This window comes from Anomalospiza imberbis, unplaced genomic scaffold (genome assembly GCF_031753505.1).
Source record: "Anomalospiza imberbis isolate Cuckoo-Finch-1a 21T00152 unplaced genomic scaffold, ASM3175350v1 scaffold_79, whole genome shotgun sequence".
NCBI lineage: Eukaryota > Metazoa > Chordata > Aves > Passeriformes > Viduidae > Anomalospiza > Anomalospiza imberbis.
Genome location: NW_027100406.1, coordinates 53373 through 75239, shown reverse-complemented (window position 1 = coordinate 75239; position 21867 = coordinate 53373). Strand labels below are relative to the sequence as shown.

Here is a 21867-nt window from a genome sequence, read left to right as displayed (position 1 = left end):
ATTGCATCCTATTGCATCCCATTGCATCCCATTGCATCCCATCCCATCCCATCCCATCCCATCCCATCCCATCCCATCCCATCCCATCCCCTGGGGACATGCCCATGGACAGGACGGAATAGGGGCCAGGACAGACACCCCAGAGCCGTGCTCCATCCCTTGGGACATCCCGGGGCTGTTCCTACCTGGGGAGCGCAGGGCTGGGCTGTGTTCTCCGGCCTCGCCCGCAGCCCCTCAGCTCAGGCTGCGCTCGCTCTTTGCCAGATGCAGCCGTGCAGCGCACACAAGAGCAGGAACGCACCCGTGGCCTCTTCCGCAGAACAGCGCAGGTACCTGCAGCCATCCCCACCTGGGCTGGGCCTGCTGTCACTGCTCAGCCGAGCACCGCGCTTGGAGCATTCTGTGGAACATCCCTGGCTTTGAGGGCCATGGCAGTGGGGTGGCAAGGGAAGCACTTCTCTGGGGAAGCTGGGGACATTCCTCCCTCTGGCAGCTTTCCAAGTCTCCCCGTGCCTTCTCCAGGTGCCTGCCATGGTGAGGTACATCCACCAGTGGCTCATGGCCAATCAGTTTGCTGAGCACAGGCTGAACAGGGCCCTGCTGGATCTCACCAAAGAGCAGCCTGCTGACGTAGTAATGACGCTCCTGCGTGTGGCCCCATCCTGTGACAGGTATGGGGCCCACCTGCCCAGAGGGCTCAGGGCTCCCCAGCCCATCAGCCTATACAGCCTGTCCCAGGTGTCTGACCAACAGAGAGTTCCAGGGCCCTCTGGCTGCTCCCTTTGCCAGCCCTGGCACGTCAGCCCCCGAGCCTTCTGCCATGCTTCCTCGCTGGCCCTCAGGGACCTGTCCCCACAGGGCTGGGCTGTCTGGGTGCTGCTGGCGAGGGGCAGTGGGCAGAGGCAGGGCTGGCAGCCAGCTCAGCTCCCCGCTGCCGCCCAGGCCACGGTGCTGTGTCCCAGACTCCTCTGAGACAGAGCTCTGACCCCACAGAGCTGCTTTGACCATGTGGAAGAGCATCATGTGCTCGCCCAGGACTGCGGAGCCGGCGCAGCTGATACTCCTCGATGTGCTGGGGAGCTGGCCAGAGCACAGCACGTGCACCTCCGATGGGGACAAAACGGGTGTCTTTGTCCTGGCTGTGAGTTTCTGACACTGGCCTTTGCTGGCCCCAAGGCCACCTGTCCAGCAGCTCTGCATCCTCCTTCCCCCACTGCATCTCCCTGCCTCAGGCGCTGGGCTGAAACCTGGCCTCGGGGCAGCTTCAGGGCCACCAGGCCCGGTGCTCCCCCTGTGTCTCTCCGGGCCTCTCCCTCCCATGCTCGGGCCCTGCCACACGGACACCTCGGCACTGAGCACTGTCTCGGGCTGCTCTGTCCTTTGCAGGCAACTGTGGTGATGTGGAAGATCCTCCAGATGCCCTGTGTCCCACATGTAGTGACCGTGTATTTCCCCCGCCTCTTTGTGCATCTGCTCTTCCAAGTGTTCTTCAGCACGTTGGATGTGCCAGCGGAGGTCGATACCTTCTGGAAGGGATGCCAGCAGCAATACGGCCTTGCCACCAACCCCAACAGGTGCTCCATGCCAGTCCTCCTGTCCCTGCCAGGTGCCCAGGGCAGGAGCCAGTGCTCCCAGCGTGACCTGGGCTTTGCTCTGCATGCAGGTTTGCAGTGCGGACCCTGAAGTCCCTGCTCTGCCAAATGCAGCACGAGGATGTGGTGGTGGCAATAGAACGCAAGTGTGGCTGGGACACGCTGCTGTGTGCTGACACCCACCACTATGCCGTGGGTCTGCTGGCCAGGTGAGACCCCCTTCTCCCCACTGCCTCTGACATTTGTGCTCAGTGCCCAGGGTGCCCCACACAGTCCCCGTGGTCGTGGGCCAGAGGGCCTTGTCACCGAGGAACAGCCAAGCCGACTGGAAAAGGCTGGGAGAGGAGGGAGCCCACAAGGAGCCACCTCCCAAATAGCCCAGGGCCCTTACAGGATGCTGGGGAAAGGCCAGACCTCTGTGAGTCAGTCCTGGGAGAGGTTTGTCCCCCGGCCCAAAGTCTTGGTTTCTTTTTCTCCTGCCAGGGAGATGTCCTGTGTCTCCATCCCCTTGTGCTCAAGGATCGCTCGCGACCTGCTCCGGCTGCTCAGCACACAGGAGCCACGCTGGGAACTGCCCGCCCTGGCGTTCCTTGTGGAGGTGAGCCTGATGGCCAGCACTGCCTCGCTCAGCTGCCTCCCAGCTCTCTGCCCTCTCGTAGCCGCAGCTGCCTGGGACGGTGCCCGCGCCCTGCGCTGCTGCCTGGGCCCAGCCCTGTGCTGTTCCGGGCTCTTGCCGGCCAGGTCCCCTGTCACTGCCCTGTGCCTTTCAGGTTCTTGAGTGCCTGAACTTGAGTGAACGCGGTGCTAAGAGAATCCTGCAAATCTTGTCAAGGCACCTGCGGAGCGAGTGCAGGGAGAGGCGTCGCCTGGCGCTCAGGGCCCTTCTTGTGCTCATCGATGATCCCTTGATGGTGAGAAGGGGGCAGCGGCTGAGGCTGCGCTTGGGAATGCAGTCGCTTGGGCTTGGCTGGGCTTTGGGCGCTGGGGCAGCTGCTCCCAGCTCTCCTGCCTCCTGGTTCAACTGCCCAAGTGCTTCGGAACAGCCCTTTGGCCCCTAGGCCCTGCGGCAGCAGGATGGCGTTTCACAAACTTGTGTTCTGCACAGAGCGAAAAAATGTGGAGCCTGACTGAAAGTCTTGTGGAGCTCCTGTGGGACGCAGATGGAGAGATAGTCAGCATGACAGTCAGGCTCCTCAGCTTTATCTTCTGGGACAAGGCCATGCTGATACCCAGCCCCATCGCACTGCAGCTGGTTGAGGCGCTCCTGCCACTCTTTGACCACGTAAGGCTCGCTGCCCCCAGTCACGGCCACTGACTGCTGCCTGGACACTTTGTGCCCTGTGGATTTGCAGGCCTGAGCCAAGCTGAGCCCCGTGCAGCCGATGCTGAGGTCTTTTTTTCTTCCTTTCATACAGGACAATAGCCATGTGCAGCTGCTCTCCATACTGCTCTTCCAAACATTGGTGTCTCTTCCACTGGAAAAGGAAGAGAAGGCCCTGAAGACACACGTGCGCCAGAGCCTGCTGCCACTCTTCTTCCACTGCCATGATGAGAATCAGCATGTGGCACAGGTGAGGACTCATGGGCTGCTGCTGTCCCCCTGGGAGGGGGCTCAGCTGCCTCCTGCCCTAGCGCCTCGTGGGCTGCAGCCTCCTCCAGGCCTTGGCACAGGGACACAGGGACACAGGTCCTGCGCCCTGGGCTGTGGGGCCATCTCCGCATCTCTGCTGCTCTCCAGGTTTCTCAGGAAACGCTGCTTTGTGTGGCTGAGTTCCTGAAGAGGAGGGATCTTCAAAAACTGGTGAAGAACAAGAAGCTGTGGAAGTTCACCGAGTGCCTGGTAAGGACGGCCTGGAAGTGCCAGCCTCAGGCTGGAGAAGCCCCCTGAGCGCGGTGCTCAGTGTGTGGGCTGGCAGCTGTGCCCCTGCCCGCTGCTGCACCCAGAGGCTGCGCGGGCTCTTCTCCAGGCTCCCGTGGGCCCGAGCCGGGGCCGATGGAGCCCCGGCCCGGCGGGGCCGCGGGGCGGGGCAGCGCCGCGGCTCCCGGGGCAGCAGCCGCCCCTCTGCCCCCTCCAGAGCCCGGCGCCCGCGGCTGCTGGCCGCGCCTCAGGGCTGTGCGGGCAGGGGAGGCCGGGGCTGGGCGCAGGGAGCGCCCGGCACAGGGGCTGAGCCCGCGCCAACCCTTCCCTCCTGCCGCTCTCTGCAGCTGGCCGACGACAGGAGCCGAGCGGCCGAGCACCTGCGCCGGGCCCTGCAGTACCTGGACAGCCCGCAGCAGTCCCTGCGAGAGGAGGCCATCAGGTTCATCGGTGAGCCGTGAGCCCGGGCTCCCCTTCCCTCCCCGCCCCGCCGCAGCTCGGCCCCAGCCCCGGCTGCTGCCCCGGCAGCGCCATCCGGGCCCGGCGCCGTGGAGCCCCGCCTGGCCTCGGCGCTGCTGCCGCCCTCTCGCAGCCGTGCCCTGGGCCGGCAGCGTGCGGCAAGGGCCCGGGCTGAGCCCTGCCGGGCCAGGAGGCCGTGTGGCCACAGGGCTGGCAGCGCCGCTGGCAGGGAGCTGTGCCGCTGGGCCGTGACAGGCTCTGTGTTCACAGGGATGGCCGGGCAGCACCTCAGGGGGAAGAAGGAAGAGCTCCAGCTCATCTGTGAGGGTGAGTGAGGGCAGCGGGCTGTCAGCGGGGGCTGGCGGGGGAGCTGCAAGCCCTGCCCCGGCTGCCGAGGGCTCTGCTCCCTGTGCGGACGAGGGGCGGTGTGGGCAGAGCACACAGAGACGTCAGGGCCACCTGGGGGATTCGTGGCCAGCAGCTTCGGGCTGATCCTGTTGGTCCCTGCTCCCTGCTGGCCATGGCTAGAGCCGGCTGGCACGGCCCTGGAACGGGGGTCTCCTCGGGTCCCCTCAGATCCGGGAACTGACCATGGCTCTGTTCCTCTCTCTTTCAGCCCTTGAAGGCATGGCAGATGACATCAGCGTCGCCGTCGGAAGCCTGGCAATTCAAACACTGTACGTCCTCCAGGCAGTAGAGAGAGCTCAATATTCCATCTTCGACAGCCTGCGTGATCAGCTCCACAGGGCATGGAGGACACGGCCTCGTCTCTCAGGGCTCAGCTGGCTGCACTGCTGGAGCTCTGCAGAGAGCTGATCCCAGAAGCTCTGTCTGCTGGGGTCACCTGAGCCAGAAGCAATGTTTCATTTGTTCAACATTGTTCTTTCCTTATTTTCCTTTTTCCTTAGCATAAAAATGTAGGATATGTTGTAATAGACAGACTCCCAGGATCTTTCATTTGCTGCCCAGGGTCTGCAGAGCACAGGGGTAGAGGGGAAAACGGGTCCTTGTGCTCAGCAAGCGGCCCAGGCCAGCAGTGGGGAAGGGAAAAGTAGCCCCTTGGCCTTTGCTGGTTCTGCTGAAGCCTTTGTGCTGGCGACAGAGTGGCTGTGCAGGGCTGGAGCTGTGGGGATCCCTGTCAGACCGGTGCCTGGAGATGGCCACAAGCCCTCTCCCAGCCAGGAAGCGCCATCTGTGTCCTCCTGCCCGTGTGTTGCTGGCTGCACACCCGGGCAATGTGTAGATGCAATGATTTCTGTTGCACGTCCTGACCAGTATAAAGTAACGCCTTTGATTCTCTAACCCTGAATTTGCTGTTGGAGATGTTTCATTTTCACACAGTTTCAGTGACAAAGGGACCCCCCCGACTGAAGATGGGATCCTCAAAGCTCACCCCCCCTCCCAGATGGGAGGAGAAAACAGCCTTGGCCCTTTGCTGGAGGGGGGCACCCAGTAATCAGTGGAGGCTCCAAAATCAGCCCCCAGTCCCCTCCCCACTTCTAAAGACATAGAACACGTTGCCCCCCAGCCCTCCCGTATACCCTCTCATTCCAAAATGCTCCCACACCCCCAAGATGCCCTGAAGCTCCCCCAGCCACTATAGTCCCTGCAAAGCCCCCCGAGAAATTGCCCCGGACCCCCTGATACCCCTTCCCACTTCCAAACACATAGAGCCAGTCATGACACAGCTCTCCAAAACCCTCCAACCTCCCCTTTCCCCAAATTCCCCCAGCACTTCCAGATCCTCCAGGCCCCTTGGCCCTGTAGCCTCTTGAAAATCCCACCAGCCCACCCTAGGATGCCCCGAGCCCCCCCTGCACCTCCAGACACGTAGAGCCAGTCATCCAGCAGTGCAGCTGCATGGCTGAGGGGGCTGCAGGGGCTGTTTTGGGGGTGCAGCTGCTGCCAGCCTCCCCTGCAAAGGCTGAAGCTCCGCAGGTCTTTGGTCAGGATGCCCTGGCCAGCTCCCACCTGAAGACCACCAGCGTGTCCCCTCAGGCCATGGCCGTGTGTGAGTGAAATTGCAGGGGGGCAGGGGGGAGAATAAGGGTTTGTTTGAGGTCAGGGAATGTGATATGGGGCTTGGGGGGGCTTTGGGGAAGTTATGGGCAGCTGGGGTGGGGTCTGGGGGAGTTACAGGCAGCTGCGGGGTTGAAACAGGGATTGGGAGGTCTCTGGGGCGTTTCCAGGGGCTGACAGGAGGGTTTGGGGGAGCTCTGGCGATGTTCCGGAAGTCTGGGGGACGTGACATGGGAGTTTGGGCTTTAAATCTGCCCTGGGTGAAGAACTTAATATTTATAATCCTGTTAGAAATGAACAGGCTTTTTGACACAATTAAATGGGGACAAAGTCTTCAAAGCAAAAAGAAACTTTGTTGCTATTTGGCACCAAAGGAGTACACAGAAGCTTGATGAGTTCAAGAGAGAAAAAGAGTTAATTTTATTTCTGACTTTGCAATATATAGAATTCTAAAAGTGGCAGTAGATTGGAGGATGAAATTGCCACTTCTGTAACCACACTGGTCAAACTAACAGTCTATTAATTTTCTCCTCCCACAAAGAAGAATGTAAAACAATCATTATTTGCATGAACAGTGCATGAGAACTTTAGTAGAAATATGTAAACATTATCAGAAGGCTAAGAAAGTTTTATGAGAACTTTAAAACTTTCAAAAGAACTATAAAAGAAAACTTAACACTTTTAAAAATGAGGGCAACAACTGTTCATTCATACCGATTCAGCCGAGCCGAATTTGCATGTCCCTCCCGAGAGCAGAACACACACACCTTCCAACAAAGTGGAAAATTTTCGGGCATTTCCCGGCTGGGGCAGTCCCTGTCCCCTTTCCCATTGGCTCGGTACTGGGGCACTTCCATTCTCTCCTGACCACCTGCTTTTCTGTCTACTCCCCCATCATCTGAATTCCTTTTTAGTCAGGGCTTCAACCCCGCCCCTCTCCAGCAACACCCAACAAACCAACCAGAATATATCCAAACCACAAACAACAACACATAGAACCAACAGCTTTCATTCTTTAGCTGAATAATCTTTTGGCTTCAGCAAAATGTCACCTCGTCTCTCACAACCCTATAAAGTCTTTGTTCTTCTTCCCTAAGTTCAGGAGTTTAGCATGGCCTTGGCTGAGGAGCAGTCCATGTCAATCAGTAAAGCTCACTAAAAATATCAATTGATTTAGCTAGTTGAAATGATCGTGGATCGTGTGTTTTATAGAGGGCACGTAATGAGGGGGACATGATGGGCAGATCGGGAAGTCCCGAGTACCTTCCAAGTAGCTCAGCCAAGGGGGAAAGGGAATGAAAGAAAATGCAGCCGGGAAAGAAGAAAAGAAGGCTACTTGATCCAAGTGGTTGGGAGACTGCGTTGGACACACGCCTGATGCACGCTCTCCCTTTATGCCAATCAAGGGACTTTTACAGGACTCCTCTGTCTCCTTTCTGCACACCACCCTCTAGCCACGTAAATTTGACGCTCTGAGAGCTGTCAGACCTTCACCAGAAGCTGTCAGACATTCACGAGCTGTCAGACCTTCAAAGGAGCTCTCCGACCTTCAGCAGGAGCTGTCAGACCTTCACTAGGAGCTGTCACACCTTCACCTGGAGCTGTCACACCTTCACCAGGAGATGTCAGACCTTCACCAGAAGCTATCACACCTTCACCAGGAGCTCTCTGACCTTCAGGAGGAGCTATCAGACCTAAACAAGACCTGTCAGACCGACAGCAGGAGCTGTCAGAACTTCGGCAGGAGCTGTCTCAACTTCACTAGGAGTTGTCCCACCTTCACCAGGAGCTGTCACACCTTCAGCAGGAGCTGTCAGATTATCAGAAGGAGCTGTCAGACCTCCAGCAGGAGCTGTCACACCTTCAGCAGGAGCTGTCAAACATTCACCTGGAGATGTCACACTTTCACCAGGAGCTGTCACACCTTCAGCAGGAGCTGTCGAACATTCACCAGGAGGTGTCAGACCTTCAGAAGGAGCTGTCAGACCTTCAGCAGGAGCTGTCAGACCTTCACCAGGAGTTTTCACATGTTCACCAGGAGCTGTCAGAACTTCACCAGGAGCTGTCACACCTTCACCAGAAGCTGCCAGACCTTCAGAAGGAGCTGTCACACTTTCAGCAGGACCTGTCACACCTTAACCAGGAGCTGTCACACCTTCACTAGGAGCTGTCACAAATTCAGCAGGAGCTGTCAGACCTTCAGTAGGAGCTGTCAGACCTTCAGCAGGAGTTGTCAGACCTTTGGCAGGAATGGTCAGAATTTAGGAGGAGCTGTCAGACCTTCACCAGGAGCTGTCACACCTTCACCAGAAGCTGCCAGACCTTCAAGAGGAGCTTTCAGTCTTTCACCAGGAGCTGTCACACCTTCAGAAAGAGCTGTCAGACCTTCAGCAGGAGCTGCCAGACCTTCAGTAGGAGCTGTCAGACCTTCACCAGGAGCTGTCAGACCACCAGGATGAGCCATCACACCTTCAGAAGGAGCTGTCACAGCTTCAGCAAGAGCTGTCAGATCTCCAGCAGGAGCTGTCAGATTTTTACCAGAAGCTGTCCGACCTTCACTAGGAGGTTTCATAACTTCACCAGGAGCTGTCAGACCTTCACTAGGAGCTGTCACACCTTCACTAGGAGCTGTCAGACCTTCACCAGGAAGTGTCACACCTTCAGCAGAAGCTGTCAGACCTTCACTAGGAGCTGTCAGACCTTTGGCAGGAGCTGAAAGACCTTAACCAGGCTCATACTGGGAGTGACTGGTCTCATACCGGGTGTAGCCGCTCCCGAACTCAAGACCCCATGATGTCCCCCTAAGGCCCGCCACAGCTGATCTCTGGAGCCCTGCCAGCTCCAAATATCCCCCGCAAAAAACCCCAAACCCAGGCAGCCCCAGGATATTTGGGCCGAGCTCCCCCTCCCTGGGCACCTGCGGGATGGGGGCGATGCTCCCGGGGTGCTGCGAGCTCAGGCAGCGCCAGGGCCACGCGATTCCTTCTCTCCTCTCCTCCGGCTGCTCCCTGCTGCCGCTGCGCCTCTTCCTCCCTCCCTCCTCCTCCTCCCCCGCTCCGGGATCCTGAACCATGAGGGGAAAGGAGCGAGGAAAGGGCAGAACCGTGAGGGGAAAGGAGCGGGGCCAAGGGGACGCGCTGTCCTAAAAAAGCCCGGTTTGGTTTAAAATCACCCAAAAGGGCATCAAATGCAACCTACATCCACATGGTTCGGCCTGACATCAGCCAAATGGTATTAAAAGTATCCAAAGGGCTCTAAAATCCAAACAATGGGGTCTAAAATTGCCTCAAATGTTTTAAAAGACACATGAAATGGCTTAAAATCACCCTTAAATCCCTCAAATGCAGCTAAAATCCACCCTGAAAGTACCTGCTTTGGCCTAAAATCACCTTAATGGCTTGGTTTGACCTAAAATTGCCCAAAGAAGCAAAAAAAAACTACTTAAATGGACACTAAATCACAAAAAAGGGACCTAAAATCATGCACACAAGATTAAGATTCACCCATATGGACCTAAAATCACCCAAAGGGATCTGAAATCCCCCTAAACCCCACCAGATTCAGCCTCAAATCAGCCACAGGGGCTGAAAATCCACCCAAAAAGGCTCGGGATCCCCGCAAGGGATCTGAAGCCCACCCTAAACCTGCCCGGTTCGGCCCAAAATCCCCCAAAGGGGCCGAGCCCGGGATCGGCTCCGGGGTCACTCCGGGACCTCCGCGTCCGCTCCGGGCAGTTTTGGCCGCGGCCCCGGACGGGCCTGGGCGGGACCGGGAGGGACCAGGGAGGGCTCGGGAGGGGTTTGGGATATCTGGGGCTTTTTTGGGCTTTGGGGAATTGTGTTGGGAGTTTACAGGGAATTATTGGGGTTTTTGGGGAGAATTATTGGGTTTGGAGGCAGTTGGGGAATTTTGGGGAGTTTGGATTTTGAGGGGTTTTCTTGGTGCTTTGAGTGAGAAGTTTTTTTCCTGGGGGTATTTGGGGGTTAATTGATTTTTTTTGTGTTTTCTTTTGAATTTTGGAAGGTTTTACTGGGATTTTGTGGGGATTTTGTGGGATCCTCTGGAATTATTTCTGTGTTTTATTGGGATTTTTAGGGGATTTGGAGGCATTTTATTGGAATTGTTGGGGCATTTAGTGGGATTCTTTGGGGATTTGGGTTTTTTAGTTATTTTAGTGGGGATTTGGGGGGGCTTGTGGGTTTTTTTGGGTGTTGCCAAGATTTCTTTGGGTCTCGTGAGGATTTTGTGGGGCTTGTTGTGGTTTTGGAGACATTTTTGGGGGGATTTGTGGGGTTTAATTGGGATTTTGTGGGCTTTTTTGGGGATTCGAGGGTATTCTAATGGGAATTTGTGAAATTTAATTGCGATTTCATGGGGTTTATTGGGACTTTCAGGGGTTTAAACCAGATGTTGGTGCCTCTCAGCCCTTCCCCACACCCTGGGACAACTCCAAAGCCCCCCAAAATTCCACTAAAACCCCCCAAAATCCCCCCAAAATCCCATTTAAAAACTCCTAAACACCAAATAATCCCACAAAATCCCAGTGGAACCCACCAAAATTAAAAAAAAAAACCTCCCAAAAATTTCAATAAACCCCCCAAAAAATAACCACCCCAAAACCCTAAAAAATCCCCAAAATCCAAAATCCTCAAATCCCACAAAACCCCCATAACCCCACAAACCCAGTAATTCTCTCCAAAATCCAATAATTCCCCCTAATCTCCCAACAAAATCCCCCAAAGCCCATAAATGCCGCCAAAATCCCCCCAAAATCCCCCCAGAGCGCCCCAGACTCACCGGGGGCAGTCCTGGATCAGGGGGCACCGGCCGGTGGAACAGGAGCCACCTCAGGGGGCCCGCGGTGCTTTTTGGGGAGGGGGCACCATGGGAGACCCCCCAAAAATGGGGGAGGGGAACCCCTGTGGTACCCCCTCCCCCGAATGCCCTCTCCCCCGGTTCAGGGATAGCCAAACTCAAGAAAATGTAAACCAGGCTTGACTTTCCAGAAATTATTTTTGGCCGGGTTTAGCTGCATCCTCCAGGCTCAGGATCACCGGTGTATTTGCAGGTTTTGCTCTGCATCATCAGCCTGCCCAGACTCTGCTCGGTGTTTCACAAATGGAGAAGACAATGGATAATGTGCCAAGCTTCCTTGCAAACAGCAACACCTGCATCAGCATGACAGAAAAGAAAAAAAAAAAAAAAAGGAAAATAATCAGCGGTTAGAACAGAGCCAGTGTCCCACCATCTTCCCCTCCACTGTTATTATAGAGGCAATCCTGGGCCTAAAGCTTCCATCTCTCAGTTCCTGATGCTGTTTGACTTCAGCCTTGACTCCCCCTGATCTACCTGACTGCCGTCCAAGTGGGGCTGGGGATGCTCAGCCTGGAAAGAGGAGACACTGGGGAGGCCTCCCTGCAGCTCTGCAGGACTGGAAGGGTCCCACAGGAAAGACGGGGACAGTGTTCAGCCGGGCCCGAGGCAACAGGACAAGGGGGGATGGCTTTCAACTGCAGGAGGCTGATTGAAGTTGGATCTGAGGGAGCTGCTCTTTTACACGGAGGCTGCTGAGGCACTGGCCCAGGCTGTGGATGCCCCATCCTTGGCAACAGGGCTGTGAGCAGCATGGGCTGGGGAAGATTGCTCAGCTCGGAACAAGATGCTCTTTAGATCCACTGTGATGTCACAGATGTGATGTTCCACCAGGAACTTCCAGCGTCCAGCAAAGAGCACAACACAACCACTGGCCCTTGTGTCAGCCCACCCTGTGCCAGCCCTCGTGCCAGCTCACCCTTCACCATGTTCCCTGTCACTCTTCTCGTCACCTGCGCCCTGATACTCCCATCAGTCCTGAAAGCTCTCTGTTGCCTGGATTTTGTCATCCGTCCCTGCAGGATGCTCACATTTGTCCTGAGGAAGGTACAGTGCCATTCCATGGAGGTGGACACCCCCCAGCTGCCCGGCTGGGCTGGAGTTCTGTGGGGATGGGGTGGGACAGGGACCCCACTCTGAGGTGTTGCTACCTCTGCAGGCTGTCACCGAGAGAGAGGACGAGATGGAGGTGGACATGCAGGCTGATAGAGAGGAGGACATGGAAGTGGATGGAGAAGAGAGTGGAGACAATGCGATGGAGGTGGACATGGAGATTGATACAGAGGAGGAGATGGAAGTGGATGGAGAAGAGACTGGAGAGGAAGAGATGGAGGTGGACATGGAGATTGATACAGAGGAAGAGATGGAAGTGGATGGAGAAGAGACTGGAGAGGAAGAGATGGAGGTGGACATGCAGATGGATACAGAGGAGGAGATGGAAGTGGATGGAGAAGAGACTGGAGAGGAAGAGATGGAGGTGGACATGGAGATTGATACAGAGGAGGAGATGGAAGTGGATGGAGAAGAGACTGGAGAGGAAGAGATGGAGGTAGATGTGGAAGAGGAGATGGATGTGGAAATGGAAGAGTACCTTGAGGACATGGACATTGATGAGAAAGATGAGGAAGAGGCCATGATCTTGGGATGAAGACCAATACCAGCAGCAGGACAGGCATGTGGTCCCCACAGGCAGAGCGGGTCCCCTGCTGCCAGGCTGGGACTGGGCTGGGTTGTCCCTGCTCAGGGATGTGGGACCCGGTGCATTGGGTTCTGGTGGCCATCCCCAGCCTGTGCTGCGCTTGCTGGGCCAGCCTGGGGGCACATGGAAGAGCCCTCTCTGCCTGATTGGAGTGACCGTGCCTCTTGCTTTTCCTCAAGGACCGATGGAGATCCCGGACAGAGATGCCACCCTTTTGTACATACGTTGTGGAGTTTGTTGTTGTCTTTAGGCTATAGGTTTTAGGGCTTCTTTTTGTCTTCTGTAAATACGTTTCATAGACTTTTGTTAGATATGTTCTTGGGTATATACGTTCCATAGATAGTTGTTGTTACAAATATTCTTACAATGTAAATGTGTTCTGTGTTTTCTTTGCTGTTTTTCTGAAAATAAACAAGCTTTATTTTTCACACCCCAGTTCTCTTTCCATTTGCTTCAGGCACAGGTAGCATTTGCAAAGTTGTGGTTTCCGCTTGCTCCAGGTTCCCAGGGCTGGAGGTCGGTGGGGGAGCTGGCACAGCCACAACCATGTGCTGCTACCCAAACCAGGGTAAGCTGGACCGCATGGTGTCGCTTAACGAGGTTTCTAGAGCAGCACACAAAAATTAGATTACTCAAGAACTGTTATTCCCTTTTCCTCTCGATGCCCTCGTGCTGCAGGTTGGGCACCAAAATCTGTCTTGGTTTGAAAAGACAGGTGTCTGCTAAGGAAGGCAGGAGCCTTCCTGGAAATGGAAAATGCAAACCCCCTCCCTCCAAATTATTATAATTTTGAAATCAAAAGGCTCTCAGGCAAAGATATGGGAATAGGTATAACAGTTCTTTACTAGGAAAATTTAAAAGATAACTGCAATAATACAAACAAACAAAAAAACCAAACTGCTGACAGAGTCAGAACACGACCTAACACCCTGTGGGTCAGGGTGTTGGTAGCAGCACCCGCAAACCCAGCTGGGGGAGCAGAGGTTTGGGGGGAACAATGGGAAGGGAGTGGGAGAGGGGGCACAGGGGGAGGTGGGACTCACTGAGGCTCCCCCAGGTCACCCCAGGGCCCCCAGGCCCCGTCCCAGCCCCCCCAGTTCCCTCCACAGCCCCGGCTGAGGGGGGCTCAGCCCAGGAGCCGCCGTCGTTCGGGGCTCCCCCGAGGGCAGCCAACGGGAGAGCTCCCGGCTCGGAGAGGCCCCAGCAGAGGAGGGGATCTTGTCCCTCCTCGAGTGCCCTGAAGGGTCTTCAGGCCCCTCTGAAGAGGAGTTTTTCTCTTTTTAGGGATGTTTGGGGGGACCTCACCCCTCCAAGGGTTTTTTTTCCTCCCCATTTTCAGGTGTTTGTGGGGCCACAGCCCCACAAGCCCCTTTTCAGGGGTGATCATGACAGCTTTAAGTGACATTTTTCTGGGGGACTCACTCCAAGCCGCGGTAGGGGATGTTTTGCCCCCCAGGGTGGATTTTTGGGGTTTAAGGGCCCCCACTCTGGTCGGGTCCCACTCTAACTCCCCTGAAGAGGCCAACACCACTCCTGCTGATTCCGGCAACGGAGCCCGGGGAGGGTTGGGACTCCTGGGAGGATTTAGGGGTACCTGGGAGGGTTTGGGGGTCCCAGGAGGGTTTGGGAGTCCTGAGAGGATCTGGGGGTACCCGGGTGATGCCGATGATGGTGATGGGGACCCCGTGCTGGGCATAAACTTTCATGAAGAATTCCTGGGGGGGTTTTGTCTATCTCCAGGGTTTTTTGGGTCCTGGTGGATTTTTGGGGGTTCCCAGGGGGGTTTTAGGGATTCCCAAAGGGGGGGATTGGGCAATCCCAGTGGGAACCCAAGGCTGGTTTGGGGTACCTGCCGGTGACAGAGATGGGGACCCCCTGCCAGGTATGAACCTTCTCATGGGGGTCTGGGGCGTGCTGGGAGGTCTTGTGGGAATTTGATGTCCTGGGAGGGTTTGGGGGGTGTCTGTGTGGGGTTTTTGCGGTCTTGGGGAGTTTTTGGAGGGCCCAGGGATGGTTTTCGTGTCCCGGGGAGGTCGGGGTGTCCCGGGGGGTTTGGGGGTTCCCGGGAGGGTTTGGGGGTTCCTGGGCAATGCCGGTGACAGAGCTGGGACCCCGTGCCGGGTATGAACCTTCTCACTGCGCACGGGCAGCGTCAGCGTGTTCAGGGAGATCCTGGGGGGCCCGGGGGTCATCCCAAAACCCAAAGGACCCCAAATGCTCAGCTACCCCCCCAAACTCCCCTCACCGCTGGATCTGCTGCAGGCAGGGGGGCGCCAGCACTCGGCCCCCACCCCCACCATCACAGGCGGCTGTGGAAGAAATCTGGGGGTGCACGGACAGGTCGGGGGAACCCCCAAAGTCCTGGGAAAGGGGGAACACAGGGGAACTCCCAGGAATGCCCACTGGGGGCTTAGGGGAGATCCAGGAGGCGTTTGGGCACGCTTAATTGTGTCACTATCGTCAGGAAAGGGGACTCCAAGGGTCCCCGGTGTCCCCATTCCCTGCAAAAGGTGGGAAAACCCGGGCTGGCTGGGAATAGGGGTCCCAGGTGTCCTCGGTGTTGAGGAAAGGAGGGGCTGGGCGCCGGGAAAGGCAGGAATAGGGGTCCAGGGGGTCTCTGGGTGAAGGAAAAGTGGGCTCTGGGGGCTGGAGGGGCGGCATGGCCGGGAAAGGGGTGCGGGGGTTGCCGGTGCCGGATAAGGGGGTGCGGGGTGGAATCCAGGCCGGGAATGGGGGTGCGGGGAATGGCGGCGCCCGGGAATGGTGGTTCAGGGGCCCCTCGGTGCTCCGGAATGGGCGACCAAAGAGTCACGGCGCCGTGGGTCCCCCTCACCTCTCGCTGTCCCCCCGGGGCCCCAGGAGCGCCCCCAGCCCCAGCGCTGGAGCCACCGCGCTACTCCTCCTCACTCCCAGTACGATCCCAGTATGATCCCAGCACAGCCCAGGCACTGCCACTCCTGGCATCCCCCCCAGCCCTCTGCGTTCCGACCTGTCCCGGCTCCATCCCCGCCCCTCCCGCGGCTGTGGAGGCTTCGGGAACGGGGGAGGAGGAGGAGGGAGGGAGGAAGAGGCGCAGCGGCAGCAGGGAGCAGCCGGAGGAGAGGAGAGAAGGAATCGCGTGGCCCTGGCGCTGCCTGAGCTCGCAGCACCCCGGGAGCATCGCCCCCATCCCGCAGGTGCCCAGGGAGGGGGAGCTCGGCCCAAATATCCCGGGGCTCCCTGGGTTTGGGGTTTTTGGGAGGGATGTTTGGAGCTGGTAGGGCTCCAAAGCCGAGCCGCAGCTGGTCCTCGGGGGGACATCGGGGGGACCCCGGGAGGTGTTTTTGGGGGATCCCAGTGTGGGTGGCGGCAGAGCCCCGTCGGGGGGACACCGGTTTTGGGGAGCCCCGGGTGAGCCGCGGCTGCCCTGAGCGGGAGCCCAGAGAGAGGAGAGCCCCAGAAGCCCCAGCGGGGACCCCGAGAGGGGGGGACCCCTGGCAGTGCCGGCACCCCGGCAATGGGGGGTGCTGGGGCTGGAGGGGCGGCATGGCCGGGAAAGGGGTGCGGGGCTCCCGGGGCCTCCAGGGGCTGCTCCCAGCAGGAGCCCAGTTGCTCCCAGTCACACCCAGTATGGGGGATGATGTGCCTGGTGTGTTCCCAGTCACTCTCAGACACTCCCAGTATTAGTCCAGTCCTTCCCAGTATGGTCCAGAGTTGAGACCAGTGTGCTCCCAGTCACTGCCAGTATGAACCAGTTGTGCCCCACATGGTTCCAGTTGCTCCCTTTCACCCTCACTTTTGTTCCAGTCACTCCCAGTCTCTCCCAGTGTTCCTTCCAGCATACTCCCAGTCACTCCCAGTTCCTTCCAGCATGATCCCATTTGTTCACAACCACTCCCAGTCAGCCTCAGTGTAGTTGCACTCACTGCCAATATGATCCCTGTCACCTCCAGCATGATCCCAGTTGATCCCAGTAGAAGCCCAGTTGTTTCCAGTCACCCCCAGCATGCACCCAGTGACTCCCAGTTCCTCCCACTTGCTCATAGCATGATCCCAGTTGCTCACAGTTGCTCCCAGTCAAACTCAGAATGATCCCAGTCACTCCCAGTGTATCCTATTTGCGCCTGCATGGTCTCAATTGTCCGCTGCAGGCTCCTACTCTGTCCCAGTGTGATCCCAGTATGATCCCAATATGATCCCAGTCTCCCTTGGTGTGACCGCAGTCTGCCCCAGCATGGGCCCAGCTGCTCCCAGTATGATCCCAGTACAATCCCAGTATAAAAAAGTGACTCCCACTGCTGCCATTCCTGGGTTCCCCCAGCCCTCTCTGCATTCCCCCCTCCCAGATCTCCCGAGAGGAGCCCCAAGTGCTGGCAGTCCCCTGGCAGGGTCCCCAACAAGGCCCAGTTTGGATGTGCAGCCCCCAGTTTTCCCAGTGTGCCTCTCCTTTTGCCCAGGCTGGGTTCCCCCCGCCCCCAGCGGGTGGGAGCAGCCGAGAGCCCCGCGCTGCCCATCCCAACCTGTCCCGGCTCCATCCCCGCTCCTGCTGCAGGCTGTCAGGGCTGCGGGAACGGGGCACCGAGGGTGTCGCTGCTCCTGGGGGAGGAGGAGGAGGGAGGGAAGAAGAGGGATGGAGGAGGACAGCCAGAAGGGATGGAAGTAGGAGAAGGAGGTGGGCTTAGGGAGGAGGAGGAGGGATGGAAGAGGAGGACTGGGACGAAGAGGAAGAGGAGGGACAAAGGAGGATCAGGGAAAGAAAAAAGGACCCAGGAGGTCGAGCCCTTCCTGAATTCACAGCCCCGCTGGGACCATCAGCCCCCATCCCATGGGTGACCAGGGATGGGGAGCTCGGCCCAGATATCCTGGGGGGGTCCCTGGGTTGGGTTTTTGGGGGGATGTTTGGAGAATGAAGAACTGCAAAGCTGAGTGGAAAAGGCCCCTTGGGGGAAAATGGGGGGTCCCGGTGGCAGCTGCCAGCAGAGGAAGCCTGGAGGAGCAGAGCCCTGTGTCCCCCAGGAGCCCAAAGTGGGGAGCCCAGAGAGGGGGGAGCGCCGTCATTGGCGGGACCCTCAACAGCCTGGAGAGGGGCAGGGGGGACTCCTTGGAGCCCCTGCAGCCCAAAGCAGAGAAGGAGGGGAGAAGGGACCCCGGGAGGCCAAAAAGCCCTGGCATCCTGTGCCAGGAAGGTGGACAGAGCTTCAGCCAGAGCTCGGAGCTGGTGGGCCATGAGCAGGTTCACCATGGGGAGAAGCCCTACAAGTGCTTGGAGTGTGGTAAGAGCTTCAGGCAGAGCTCCCACCTGATCCAGCACCAGATGATCCACACCGGGGAACGGCCCTATGAGTGTGGGGAGTGTGGGAAGGGCTTCAGCTGCAGCTCCCACCTCGTCAACCACCAACGCATGCACACTGGGGAGAGGCCCTACGAGTGTCCCGAGAGTCAGAAGAGGTTTCAGACCAGCTCCAGTCTCCTCAGGCACCAGCGGATTCACACGGAGGAGAGGCCTTTCCGCTGCCCTAACTGTGGAAAGGGCTTCAAACAAAAGTCCCACCTCATCACCCACCGGCGCATCCACACTGGAGAGAGGCCCTACGAGTGTCCCCAGTGTGGGAAGAGCTTCTCCAGGAGCTCTACCTTGACCCAACACCAACGGAGGCACCGGTAAGGGAAGCCCTGCAAATGCCTCAGCTGTGGGAAGAGCTTCGTGCCCTGCTCCAACTCCATCCCCCATGGGAGGACCCACTTTGGTCAGAGCCCTGGTGACCCACATTCCCAGTGATCCCTGCTGAGAAGACACCTGGAAGGTGGTCTCCTCGTCCTCCTGGATCCCCATAGGCACCTGGATGAACACAGGGGCAGGAAGATCCATCAGGACTCTGATCTAAACTGGAAATTCACTGGCAGAAAGCGATTTGTTGACTTTACACCCCAAAAAATCTCACCCGCTCTGTCCAGTTATTTCTTCTGGTGGCATCAAGCAGTGCTGCATGATCTTGGAGGTCTTTTCCATTTCAATAATTTCTTTCTTCACCCTCTCTAAACAACCAAAACTGGGGTGAAAATAAAGAAATTGAGCAAAGAGATCTAAAGCTGCACCATTTACCAGGATTTGGGGGTGAATTTGGGGTTGGTTCAATAGAATATTTGGGAGGATTTGGGTGTTCTGAAGCTATCAAAGGCAGGGGACATGTCCACAATCTCATAGGTGTGCCGGCAAAAGGTGTCCACCTGAGCCCGCCTGTTCTCCAAGAATTCTAATTGTCTGTCCCAGTGCCTGGCCTGGGTCTCCCTAGCCGGGATGTTCCCCCAAAGTGCCCAAATCACTGCTGAAGTGCCCAAGCTGATCCTGGCTGTAAATGTTCCTGTCCACCAACCTCTCCTGGTCAGTGCCATGGGAGGTGGGAGTTTAGGGGCTCTTGGGGGGACTGGGAAGGGCTTCTGTCAATCCTGTGGGCATTTGTGGTGCTGGGAGGGGGCTTGGCAGGTTCTGTGAGGGAGATTTGGGTCCCTGACAGGGCTGTGTGGCTTGCAGAGAATTTGGGTGGGTCCTGGGGGAGATAGAAACGGGTTTTGGTGGTTCTTGGGGTCATTTATCTTGCAGGGAGTAGTTGGGGGGGGGGGGGGTCCTGGCTGGGAGCTGTGGGGTGGTTTGAGGAGTCTGGGAGTGGCTGTGGGGCTGGGAGGGCGTTTTTGGGTGGTTGTGACTCCCCCAGACTCCCAAAGCTTCCACCAGACCCCACCCTCAAGATACTGCCAGAGGTCAGTGGCTCCATGCTGGGGTTCATTGTCCTGGCTCTGCAGAAGATATGGGGGGGTCCCCGGGGCCGTGTGTGTCCTCCCAGAGCGTGTGTGACACCCCCCATCCCATTGTCACCCCCTTGTCCCTCCCCACAGGGCTCCAGCCCCAGCTCCTGCTCCCCCAGAGGGAATTTGGGGAGGGGGCAGGGGGGTGTGCAGCCCCCGCCGGGGGATGGCCCCGGCCCAGCCCCTTTGTTCAGCACCAAGCTGGGCTCGGGGCCGCAGGAGGAAGAGGCTGGTGGGAAGCAGATCCTGCAGCTGGGACAGTGCTGGGGGTCAGGGCAAGGGCCTGCCCTGCACACCTGGCTCAGGTGTGACCCTGCCCCGGCAAGGGAGCGGGACATTCCCATCCCCACGGATCAGGGCTGGGAGCAGCACTTGGGGCACGGACATGGAAATACTGGGAGCGACTGGGAGCACACTGAGGGCGTGAATTATTCCCCCGCCTCCACCTTCTCCGGCCGCCCTGCCAGCTGAGAAATGCTCGCTGGGCCTCGGCCTTGGCCAACAGCCCCTGGGCTCAGCTCCTTGGAGCTCATCACAAACACTGTCTGCTCCAGGCACTGCTGCTGCCCAACCAGCTCCTGGCTGCTTTAGGAGCAGCCCCGGGAAGTGTTTTTGTTCCCTCAGTGACACAACAGCTCTGTTCTCACCCTGCCAAAGAAAGCTGTGGATGCCAAGTGCGGCCAGGATGAAACATTGCTGGCACTGAAGCCCCTCTCTTGGGGCCCTACAGACAGCGCTCCAAAAGGAGCCCCTTGGAGCTCTCCTGGGCCAGCGACTCCCTCGGAGTGGGGCCTCTCCGAGCCGGGAACTCTCCCGTTTGCTGCCCTCGGGGATCCCCAACAACGAGGGAGCCTGGGCCGATCCCCCCACTCCTCCAGGCTCAACCCTTCCCCCGCTGGGGAGATGCCAAAGTATCGGCAGGGAGCATTTCCCTGCCCTCAGGGGAATTTCTCACAGGTGCCTTGCACTGACTCTTTGTGTCTGTGTGCACACAGGAGTGCCTGTGCTTGGGAAATGTGGCAGAAATGCTGCTCTCTGAGGGGTCTGAGTGCCTTGGAGAGCTGAGCCAGTCAGGCCTGTCAGTAGGGTTAAATCACAAGGTCTAAGCTAAGTTAATTTGTGCTAGGAGTTGTTCTTTGCTGAGTTTTTACTTTTAAAATATAAGTCAGGTTGAATATTGTTAAATGTTATTTCTCAATTAAATTGCAAAGTCATAGGTTATAAGTTAGGTTAAATACTGTAGAGTGCTGCTCTTTTGCTAAATTGTGAAGTTGAAGGTGGAAGTTAAGGTTAAGGTATAATTTAAGTCCTGTTAAGTTTGAGCTCTGTAAGCTCTTGGGCAGAATCTGCTCTATGGCCTCATACTCGACTCTATGATGTCACAGTCCACTCTCTGATGTCACAAAACCCTCCCTGTGATGTCATACTGCCACTCTGTGATGTCACAGCACACACTTTGACCTCACAGCCCACTCTATGATGTCATACAGCCATGCCATGATGTCACAGCCTGCTCTGTGGTGTCACACTGTCCCCTCTATCACGCCTTAGCTGCTTGATGACCTCACACAACAAACTCTGTGATGCCATAGCCCAATCTGTGACAGCAGCACCTCTGTGGCTGTGTCATGGAGGCACAGAGCAGCTGTGATGTCAGAGAGGGGCTGTGTGACAGCACAGCGTGGGTTGTGTGAGGTCACAGATTGGGCTGTGACATCACAGAGCTTGTTGCATGAGGTCATCCTCACGAGGGGATCCTGCGGCCCGAGCATAGCATTCCTTTGCACTGCGCTGGCCGCCAAACGAGCCCACTTGGCCTCAAAAACCACAAACTGAACAGAGTCAAAAAGAGCATGTGCCACAGAACGGTTGTCGGAAGGTGTCAGCAACTCAGCAACGAGCATTCCGATCGTCTGCATAACTTCAGCAGACCCGACACCATGCTGGGCAACGGTGTCACGGATTTCTTTCACTATCTTAAACGATAAAGGCTGATGGGTGCTGTGAGTAACGCCCCTAAGCACAGGGAAAGCCTGGGGACCCCCTGGCAAGGTCGCATCACCTGCCGTGTCCCGTCCCGTGGGCTCCACAGGGACAGCAGCAGCCGCCAGACTGCGGGGCAGCGCAGCATCACTTGACACCACGCTCCCCGCAGCATCAGCAGAGCCAGAGGAGCCTCCTCCGCGATCCTGCAGGCGCTGCGAGGAGGCAGAGTCGCACATCTCCTCAGCCTTATCCAGGACCTCCTGCCAAAACCGCCCGCGGTGCCTCGGACGCACGGTCACCTGGCAGGCGGGGAGGGTCCACAAAGCCGACGGGGAGGGTCCGCGGCCACGGGAACCCACCGGTCTCCCGCCGGCCGCGTCAGCAGCCGCGCTCAAGGTAAACAGCCCCGCGCCCCGCCGCAGCCTCAGCCCCCGCGGCAGGCGGGGGAGCGGGGCCGAAGCAGCCGGCAGCTCGGCGGTGCCGCCCGCCGCAGCGCTGGCAGAGGGCACCGCGGCGGACACAGGCGCCGGCGCGGAACGCAGACCCGGCGCGGCGCCCCCCGCCCCCGGCGCGGGGCAGGGATGGGGCGCAGAGAGAGA

At 57.8% G+C, this 21867-nt stretch overlaps 1 protein-coding gene across 1 annotated transcript; it reads left to right on the top strand.

Annotated features, from left to right (window-relative positions):
• The first annotated feature begins 525 nt into the window (after positions 1 to 525).
• On the top strand, positions 526 to 1820 carry LOC137467788 (maestro heat-like repeat-containing protein family member 9). Its single transcript, XM_068179215.1, has 4 exons — positions 526 to 671; positions 994 to 1141; positions 1387 to 1574; positions 1664 to 1820. The coding sequence occupies exons 1-4, from the start codon at positions 532 to 534 to the stop codon at positions 1803 to 1805; spliced, it is 618 nt and encodes a 205-aa protein (XP_068035316.1). The 5' UTR covers positions 526 to 531; the 3' UTR covers positions 1806 to 1820.
• The last annotated feature ends 20047 nt before the right edge of the window (positions 1821 to 21867 follow it).

Coding starts and splice junctions, on each gene's coding strand:
- LOC137467788 (XM_068179215.1), top strand. CDS start 532: ATGGTGAGGTACATCCACCAGTGGCTCATGGCCAATCAGTTTGCTGAG. Junction 1,142..1,386: donor CGGGTGTCTTTGTCCTGGCT/GTGAGTTTCTGA, acceptor TGTCCTTTGCAG/GCAACTGTGGTGATGTGGAA. Junction 1,575..1,663: donor CTTGCCACCAACCCCAACAG/GTGCTCCATGCC, acceptor CTCTGCATGCAG/GTTTGCAGTGCGGACCCTGA.